Source organism: Lotus japonicus, chromosome 2, assembly GCF_012489685.1.
Source record: "Lotus japonicus ecotype B-129 chromosome 2, LjGifu_v1.2".
Taxonomy (NCBI): domain Eukaryota; kingdom Viridiplantae; phylum Streptophyta; class Magnoliopsida; order Fabales; family Fabaceae; genus Lotus; species Lotus japonicus.
The window spans coordinates 57565661-57575989 of NC_080042.1; the positions used below are offsets into that span (position 1 = coordinate 57565661).

Below are 10329 nucleotides of genomic sequence, written 5' to 3' on the forward strand. Positions count from 1 at the left end.
AACCACCATACTAACATATATTTATTTGAAGAACTAAAAATGCAAGGTGATCCAATCGAAGTGCGTTACAAAGAATACACTGAGAGGGGTATAATAATTGATCAGTTTACCTATTGTATAAATAGTTATGAGAGGGGTATAATAATTGATCAGTTTACCTATTGTATAAATAGTTACAGAGAAGCTACAATGTCAAAGCTACAATGTCAAAGGATCCTAAATTTGATCACATTGAGATCAACGATAAACAAAGGTCTTAAATGAGTGTGTTGAAGCTGAGAACTGGCTTAGGGAGAAGAAGCAACAGCAGGACTCACTTCCAAAATATGCCAATCCTGTACTCTTGTCCGCTGAAATAAGAAGGAAAGCTGAGGCTCACATGGAAAAATCTGTAAATATGAAGTAAAACAAAATTTTATTATTTCCCCAAATTATGGTGCATGTACCAGTACTTTCCAAAGGAAACAATATTCAACAATCAATTCAGCCAGTACAGTGCCAGGAAACTCAGAATATGGGTAAGCAAGTGTTGAATAAATAAGGGATACCATAGGACCTACCAGTTCTTATATAACACTCATGACTTTGGAAAGAAACAAGCACCAAGAGAGTAGAATAACCAGAGGAATGCTGCAACAAATCAGCACTAACAAGCCTCCTATTGAAGGTGAAAATTGCTTCCAAAATCCACTCCATGCCCCACCAAGAACACGCCAAAAGCCCACCCACAAATCACCAAAATTTCAACAGACCTTGATTAACCAAAGCACACACCAGTGAAGCCAAAACACAATCCAACTGAGTTCCTCAAATCCCAAATAGATACCATTTGCAGCACCAAAGTTTCCAACCAACAAAACCAATTAAAAACTGATATAAATATGCAATCTTTTTTTTGAAAATGAAAATATATTAGAAATAAGGTGATCTTGAGAACAAACTCTCTCCAGTGAGAACAACAACAAAGGAAGATACAATGCAAAAACAGAAAAAAAAAAAAACAAAAACAAAAAAAACAGAACAAGAACAACAGACTAGAAAGCTCGAACCAAACTAACTAGTACATCAACTAACTAGAAATGAAAAGAGCAAGACCAAGGCAACCTCCAATAAGGTGAGTGAACCAGCATATCAAACGAAACCAGCCAAGAACTACACCAATATAGCTGCAGCAACATCTTAGAGAAGCTGCAAACACCAATTTTGCAGATCGGTACCAGCTCAAAATGCAAATTTCACAGCATCAAATATTGCAGTTCTGCAGCAGCTCAATTTACCTTGTGATAGAACTGGGAACTCCAATAAATATGCAATCTTTCAGTTACAAATTCAAACACCATTGTGAAATAATACTAGAACTGCATATTATTCAAACTTAATTAAGACTTGTCCTTCTAAAAACGAAATTTAAATACTAAGTACTCATAAAATTAACAAATATAAAGCTAACAAATTCAAACACCATTGTTATTCAAAACATAGCGCACGAATTCCTCCTTCATTTCGAGTGTATCAACAGAAAAAAAAAAAAGCAGTCGCTCAGATTACTGTTGTTGGTGATCAATATAGCTGCCTTTATCACATCCGCGTTAGACAATCCTTCAATTTCTCTTAACATTGAGTAAACTTGAGTCCTCCGATCAGCTGTCTCTTTCTCAGGTAAAAAGCAAGATGTTAGTCGGTTAATATTCTCAACAGTTCCAGCATAGAACTCACCAAATTTGCTCATTGAATTGGCTAAGCTTTCACTAATGTCATCATTCTGCTTGGCTTTTTTACCCCCACGCCGTCCACCTCTAGATCCAGAAGCATCATGACCCATTGGTCTTGCTCCTTGAGTGTTGTCATATGTAGGTACTTCTGGGAATTGAGACTCAATGTTGTTGTTATCATCTTCATTCAAATTTACTTCAGGCTCACCACCTTCTTCTGTTGGAAAAAACTCCTTCATCATAGCAAATGCGGCATCAGCTGGACTTTCTGCATGAGTTCCTGTTGCCCTATCTTTCCCAAACACAATATCCAGACTATCAAAGTGAGGAAACGGTTTGCCATACAAACCAACTGCAGCAGGGTGTGACTGCATCAAACAAAAAAAATGTATCAAAAAGATGTATGAATTGTATGTTTAATTTAAAAAATACTATTATAAATGGTATATCACACAGTACCTTGCACCATTCTCTGTATATTTCTCTTTCTACCACAATCATATTCCTAGTAGGATCCCACCCAAAACCACTTGCACTTGGACCAAACATAACTTTGATTGCAAAATATTGCTTCTTGATAGGCTTTACTCTTGATTCGATGTGAGGACTTGCTTTCAGTTTGCAATCTGGAATCTTTGTTTGAAGATGCTTCTCCAATACTTTTGTATACCCAGGTTTAAACGAGTTAGCATCAGCTTTCCATCCATCATCCACCAATTGCAACAAACCAGCCACCAATACTGCATCTTCTTCTGCAGTCCATTGTCGTTTTTTTGATTGCTGTGATTCAGTTGTGCCTTCCATCTATATTACAAATACATTATTGCATAGATAAAACAATTATAAAAACCAAATACACGATATATACATGACTGAAAGTGGACAGTACATTTAAAATAAAATTTACAAAAAAAAAACAAAATAGCATGACATGACATAAAATTTATCAATGATGTCCAACTCTCCATGTATTAAACATTTGTTGTGCCAAATCATCCCTCCATCGACTCCATGTATCACTTGGTTCCACGACGGTTATCATGTCACCGAACATGACTTCATTTGAGGAATCTAGATCACCTAAATTTGTTTCCAAAGGATCCACAGCCATTTCTTTGCAGATATGGTTATGTAAAAGACAACAAGCAGTGATTATTCTTCCTTGGGTTTTAACAGGATAGAATGATTTTTCTCTCAATATAGCCCACCGTCCTTTCAAGAGTCCAAAACATCTTTCAATCACATTTCTAGCAGAAGAATGTTTCATATTGAAAAAAAAATTTGGTGTAGTTGGTTGTGCTCCATTCCTCCACTCACTTAGGTGATATCTTTGAGATCTATAAGGAGTAAGAAATCCTTCCCCATTCATATAGCCAGCATCACATAAATAATAATGCCCTATCATGAATAAAATTAATATTATTATGACAAAATACATAATACCATGGATTGTTTTTTATATAAATTTGTACTCTATACCTTGAGGAACCTTTAATCCATTAGGTTGAGAAATAGCATCTCTGAGGACCCTAGAGTCAGCAGCTGAACCCTCCCACCCAGGCAAAACATATATGAATTGCATATCCGGAGAACATACACCTAACACATTCATAGCTATCTCGCCTTTCCTTGTTCTGTATTTACTTTTTTCAGCTTCGGGCACATTGACCCTGATGTATGTGCCATCAAGAGCTCCTAGACAATTCTATACATTTCCATAACTATAACAGTTAATACATAGCAACTAAAGTTTAAGTCAGATGTTAATAAAAAACAGATTTGATTAATTTTCTGATGTACCTGGAAGTATTTCCATCTTCCATCAGTGCTGTTTTCCAAAATAGGCCTAGGTTGTTTTAACAATTCTTCATGACACCTCAAAACTGCCAATAAAACTTTTGAAAAGTGTCTACTAATTGTTTCCCCCGACCTAACAAATTGTCTTTTTATTATTCGGTTTTTTGCATGATGTGCTAGTATGTGTAAGAACATGGCCACTAACTCTTCAACACACATATGCCTAGTAGGAAGTAGTCCACCTACAGTTCTCAACATTTCACACAGCTTATGAAATGCCGCTCTATCCATTCTTGTATTCTCAATACAAGCCACATCATTCATGAAAATAATCCTATGGAAATGGACCTCTCGAATTAAACTTCTTTCATAACAATCCCATGATCTCTTTCGCTTTTTCAACCGCCTACTTAGAACATGGTAGCATATAACCATCATAAACAAAGCTAAGCAATTCAACATCTGTAAATATATTATTAATATTGCTACAATCCTTTTCTTCCTTTGTCGTGGTTCCATCGATTCTGCCATGATCAAAATTAAATTATACTTGGAAGATCTCCATAATACTATCTCACATACACATAAAAATAGTAAATAAAATGGTTCAAGAAAAGGGATGGCAAGAAACTAAAACAGAACTGGAAACAATTTGTTCAGATTTAAATTTTGAAAGATCAGCATGCAAAACAAATAACCATTCCAATAACTAAGATACATGACAGACACACATTGAAAGTATAGGCCTATAATGGAATTCAGACTTAGTTAACTAATGAAAAATGAAGTGTAAGTTCATCTAAAAAGCTAAAGAAACTACATCTGTTATGTTCCAGTAGCCCCTTGTGCACATATACCCTTGAGTAAATATTAGATGAACTCAGTTAAATCATTCGAGAATAGTATACTATAAATGAAGAAAAACAAAAGTAGGAAAAAAAGTGCTTGAGATTGAGAAAGATTAAATTTTGCTTAACTAGTGGGTATAGAGTTTATCATCCAACTTAAAAAAGGCTAAATCAGTACAATAATCAAACACATACACAAGAGAAAAAGATAATATAAACTAAAGCAATTAATTGAAAAAATAACATTGCAAATTAAGGGTACCTTCGAAGGAATGAGAACTGAGCTAGTGTTGGGTCCAACTTCTCACACCAATTTAGATAGTCAGGGCCACAAACACCACCTAAAACAAAGAAGTAGGTGGGTCAATAGCAGCAAAGTTAGAAACTTGATGGGAAAATTGAAATGGATATAGAAAAAGCAAGTGAAATTTTTTGACTAAGGGGCGTTGGATATAGCAAAATTACTCTATGCAAGAGCAAATTGAAAAGGGGGTAGCTAGGTGAAAAGCACGACATATATATAGCAAAAGCAATGGGTATGTTCATCCGCACCACATATGAAAAATCTGGGCACAAAAAATGAAACTTTCTAACCTGCACAGAGCAAGGTGAGCCAGATCTAGAGAGGGATGATGATTGGAACTTAATGCAGGTCACAATATATACAACGACACTGAGGATTCAGTTAGAGACTTTGTGGGATTCCTCCAGAAAAAATTGTGGGTAGTGGCAAAACTGGCGGGATACGTTCTTGAATTCCCTGGTTCAGACTTAGCAAAAAAAAACGTGGGTAGTGGGTAGTGGTAATTAGGGAATTTCCCACAAAAAATTTCATTCCCTTTTCTTCAGGATTTAACTTACCCACCTCTCCATCATGAGAATGAGAAATGCTTCTGAATGGGCATATGACTTACCCAGGAATGGAAGATACCCGGGTATATGTTTTTCAAATCTGCTACCAAACACTGGAATGTAGATTCCGGCCCAAACATTCCCGGGAATCCTTTTCCAATCCGTGAAACAAACGCCCCCTAAGCTATTTTTCACATAACTTAGTTAATGCATGTTAAAACGGTAAATAAATTGTAGGCCAGTTTTTCCAACAAAGTTTCACTAATTACTATAAGAGGTAATTTATAAGCTAAAGAAGGGGATAAATTCAGTAAGTTTACTCCTATTTTGGTAATCCTCGTCACAGAATCTGGTATAAGAAACGTAGTTCCTGGGCTTGTGTTCCATTCAGGCTATTTTAATTATGAAGTAGAACCAGAAATCTTGAGAATTCCAATATCCAGTAAGCTATAAGGTCAATATTTAATTATTAACTAGTATACAAGTGCAGATTACTGAGTAACATTAACATAATTTCTTATGTTCAAATTTCTAAAAATATTCAACCAGCCTTAAATTTCTGTTTCTGAGTTTCTTTTATGCATAAATGACTCCAAAAACTACTATCTTCTAAATAACACAAATCAAAGTTTGGTTTTAGTTGGCTAGTTGATATTAGAGTGTATATTATATTACTGTGTAGTTTCTTCTCGTTCAATCAGGTCACGAGTGTAGCTAGCTGTAAGTTCACTGCATTGTATAATCACCTGCAGTGACTGACAGGTATAACTGATTCTGTTATCAGTTATAACAAATCAGTTAAATCTCATCTTAAGTCTCTCTACAAGTATCAAATCTCTGCTTACTCGGATCAGATACTTCTGTAATTCACTCATAAAAACTATTCATATAAGCTCTCATTTTCTCTAAAGCACTTTCCCTTACTTTCTCTCATTTTCTCACCTCACAAAATCTAATACTTAAACCATGTCCTGAAGTGGCCTGATTAGTGCTCATAGCAGCTACAATTGCTATTATTGTATAGTAATTTTTAACATCAGGTACAATGGAGAAATTGATATACAAGGAAGAAAATCATAGTTAAGACTTAAGAGAGTATCAGTGTAACACAAATCCCATATTTCCTTTCTCTACTTCTACCACTTCTCCGATGCATCGCACTCATACTAAAGCTGTTCAGTTAAAAAATCTGATAATTTTCCTAGTACCAGTAAAGCTACTGCATGTGTAATCAGTAAGCAAGAGACAAGAGTCAAGCCCAAAACGCTACCTTACAGGAGGAGAAGTGAAAAATCTGGTGGAATCATATGAGGAGGGCAAGTTGGTTCTTTCTAATTTTAAGAAAATATGTTGTAACAATTGGAGAAGACAATCTAATAAAAGATAAGAAATTATATGTGCTTCTACGCAAAATAAAGTAACACCAAGTTTATATACAAATATGACAAGAGTATTGTAACTTCATTAAGATAATTGTAGCAGATTCTACAGGAATGAAATTGACAGGAATTAAAATTACTATTAGACATATAACAGAAACTAGATGGAACAAAACACAAAACTCCCAAGAACACATAACTCACACACTATGTGTCTCGCCATGAAGGAGTGTGGGCTTAGTGTTCAAGCTGCGTCCGAGTTGTACCCAAGCTGAAAAAAATAATTTTGTGATTGAACACTTACAACACGTGTCGGTGTCGGACGCGTGTGCAACACCTAGACACTCCCCTTCCCAGGCGTGTCCTTGCTTCAGAGGTAGCAGAGAATAAACCAGTTCAACAAAACTTAGGTTAATACCTTGTACAAACTCAACCGTGGTTCTATCAAGCACTTCCACACCTTTAAGCCCATTAAGATTAAGAGGAAGGAGGAGGAGGAAAATGTGATAGTAAGCATTTAGCACACTACAACTTCTCCATCAGGCATATCATTAAACTGTCACCTAATCTAGTAAACTAAATCTTGCAAACCAGACACAGACAATAATGCAAAGAGAAAATATACAACGGCATTGAACAGGCAAAATTTGCACAGACAAATGCCTAAACTAAAGAGAATCCTGGCTCAAATTTCAGAAAACTGGCCATGCTTCTCTAATCTATGCTATGGCTCCCCTACCACACAAAGATCCATCATCCACTTTAAATCTTCCACGAGACAGCCTAGTTAGTATCTCAAAAACTGAGAGTCAGAAATAGAAGCAACATAGAACCAGCAATATCCATTAGTTTGAGCTCAAGTCCAAAACTAAGCCCTGCCCTGTAAATGGACTAAAAATTGAACCCTTTTTAGCAGCCTCACAATCCAAAACTCATGAACTTCAATATGTTTCACTGTCTTTAACACCGATATACCTTGCTCTCTTTCTGCCATGGTCCTGCGCCTCCAGGTAGTGAGTAATCTGGAACCTGATAAAAACATTTTTTTTTGGTACATCGGAACATTACCTGATAAAAACATTAAACTAATCAAAATGTATGTCTTCTTTTCCGTGTGTATTTATAATTTTTCCAGTAGACCTTTATCAATCATTTCAAGAAGAAGTTTCTCAGCCTTGTCATTCTCACCATTTTCAAAGAGTGAACGGATAATAGATTCAAAAGTTATAGCATTAGGAGTACAACCCTCAATTTCCATTTTTGACAGCAAGGCCAACGCTTCATCAAACAAGCCTTCTTTACAAAGTCCATTGATCATAACAGTATATGTATGGACAGTTATATGATAGCCTTTTATCAAAAGATCATGAAAAATCTCTTGCGCATCCTTAAGTCTTCCAGCTTTGCATAGTCCATCCATAAGTATATTGTATGTGCATAAATCTGGCTGAACACCCTGGTCTTTAATTTTCTTGATCAATGCAATTGCTTTGTCAACATGATGGCTCTTGCATAAAGCATCCAATAAAGAATTATAGGTGATTATATTGGCTGGTTGACCCTTCACATGCATCTCATCAAGAAGCTCCCAAGCATGAGAGACTCTCTCTGTTTTGCATAAACCATCAATAAGAGAATTGTAGGTAACTGTATCAGGAACAACCTTTTTGTAATCCATTTCTGCAAGGAGATTCAAGGCTTCATCAGCCATTTTAATCTTACATAGTCCGTTGATTATGATATTGTAGCTATGAACATCTGGAGTCTCTCCTCGTTGAGACATAGCATTGAATACATCTTGGGCTTTATTCACTTCATTAACTAGGCAATACCCATCCATCAAGGAATTATAAGTAACAACATCAGGTTTCACACCTTGTTTAATCATCACAGCTAACATGTTCTTAGCTTCTCTCACCTTCCCTTCCTTACCTAAAGCATCGACCAATATAGTATAAGTATAAACATCTGGGTCTATGTTTTTCAATCCCATTTCATCTAGCAACCCAATTGCTTGTTTCAATTGACCAACAATGCAAAAGCCATATATTAAAGCACTGTACGTGACTACATTAGGAGATATTCCCTTGGCAACCATTTCAGAATATAAATCAAAAGCATGACTTACAAGCTTATCTTTACACAGGCTATCGATGATGGTGTTGTACATTACCACATCAGGTTTAATCCCTCGCCCTTCAATCCGCCTAAGCAACTCCAAAGCAGCACTTGTTTCCCCCAATTTACATAGCCCATTGATCAAGGTCCCGTAACTGACTTGGTTCAATAGAAATCCCTGAGCTAGCACGTCATCATGAAATTGTAGTGCTCTTTGAATCTTGCCGTGAAGACAGAGACCTTTGATGAGAGTAGTGAAGGTGATGGTGTCTGGCTGATAACCTCTCTTGAGAATTCCGGCGAGTACAGAAAAAGCGGAATTGATTTGACCTAGGTGGCAGTAGCAATTGATCAAGATGTTCATAGTAACAAGGCTTGGCTTGATTCCGGTGAACTCCATTTGGTGAGAAAGTGAAATGGCGGTGGAGTAATGCTTCGTCTTAACAAGTGAAGTTAAAACCTTGTTGAATTCGAAGATGGGTGGGGTAGAAGGCATTTGAAGCATGCGATTGAAGTGTGAGATGGCATCACCAGGATTGTGAAAGGAAGAATGAAAGCGAGAGTGAGAGTGAGAGTGAGAGTGAAAGGAAATAAGAAACGAAGAGCGCCTCAACCTTAACGACAACGACATTGTAAGATTCACGGGGTCGGGAAGCAAGCAGCGGCGGAGAGGAACGCCAGTTACAGAGTTAGGTGACGCTGATAGCAATCTTTTGCACTTTCCATTTCAAACCCTTTTCTTTTATAAATCATTTTTATTTTTATACGGAGTAGCGTGATTTTTAGCTTTTCTTCATTTATTTATTTTTTAACAAAATTCTTCATTTACTATTATCTTCACACCAATTGCACGCCCATTTTTTTAAGTTTAATGTTATCTTAATGTCAGTTTAAAAAAAATGTTAGTGGATTTAAAAAAGTGCTATATTAATATGTGGTACGATAAATGATATAATGGAAAAGAAATATAGGAAGAAAAAATGGGTGAAATTGAGTTGGGATAAAACTAAGAGTACAATTTCTATACATTGACCGTTAATATAATTTTCACGGGTTGACACTTTAAATCGTAACGGTTACTTTGGACACCTGGACCAATTAGTCGTAGCATAGAGACTAGCCTTTAGAGAGTATTCAAAAAAGGGAGGTTAGTCGTTGGTACATTGTGGTGAAGTGATGGAGTAAAAGAGAGCATACATCTAGATAAAATTTTGGGAACAAATTCAGAGACTTGAGCATAAAGAAATAAGATACCCTTGGGAACCTAGAATAGAACATTCCTACGTGCGTAATAACTATGAATTAAGTTCTTTAATGATAGGGATAGTGGTTTCACACTAAATGAACCGGCCAGAGTTGGAAAGAATGTCTTGATCAAAGTTTACACCCTTACTAGGAGAGATAGAACACTAGCACCCATAATTCACCGACACTTACAAGAAGCAGAACGTGGGTCGATGGTTAAGTGTTCACCAACTAACATGGTTAGCTAATTTAGTCTCTATAAATAGAGAGAGACATTTGTAAACAACACAACTCAACAATCAATGCAACTATACAAATTTTTTGCATTTTACCTTCCTTTGTTTTCCTTCACTTTATCTATCAACCATTTATTTATTC

At 36.1% G+C, this 10329-nt stretch overlaps 2 protein-coding genes and 1 pseudogene across 2 annotated transcripts; all 3 read right to left on the reverse strand.

The window, feature by feature from the left end:
* Nucleotides 1–1347: 1347 nt before the first annotated feature.
* LOC130738497 (uncharacterized) lies at nt 1348–6769 on the reverse strand (annotated as a pseudogene).
* Nucleotides 2528–3915, reverse strand: LOC130738496 (protein ANTAGONIST OF LIKE HETEROCHROMATIN PROTEIN 1-like). Its single transcript, XM_057590486.1, has 3 exons — nt 3513–3915; nt 3192–3417; nt 2528–3110 (listed from the first exon to the last, which is right to left on the reverse strand). Exons 1-3 carry the CDS (start codon nt 3831–3833, stop codon nt 2659–2661), a joined length of 999 nt encoding a protein of 332 aa, XP_057446469.1. The 5' UTR covers nt 3834–3915; the 3' UTR covers nt 2528–2658.
* A 744-nt stretch (nt 6770–7513) lies between the features above and the next one.
* On the reverse strand, nt 7514–9424 carry LOC130738498 (pentatricopeptide repeat-containing protein At1g12300, mitochondrial-like). Its single transcript, XM_057590487.1, has 2 exons — nt 8464–9424; nt 7514–8409 (listed from the first exon to the last, which is right to left on the reverse strand). Exons 1-2 carry the CDS (start codon nt 9335–9337, stop codon nt 7709–7711), a joined length of 1575 nt encoding a protein of 524 aa, XP_057446470.1. The 5' UTR covers nt 9338–9424; the 3' UTR covers nt 7514–7708.
* Between the last annotated feature and the right edge of the window lie 905 nt (nt 9425–10329).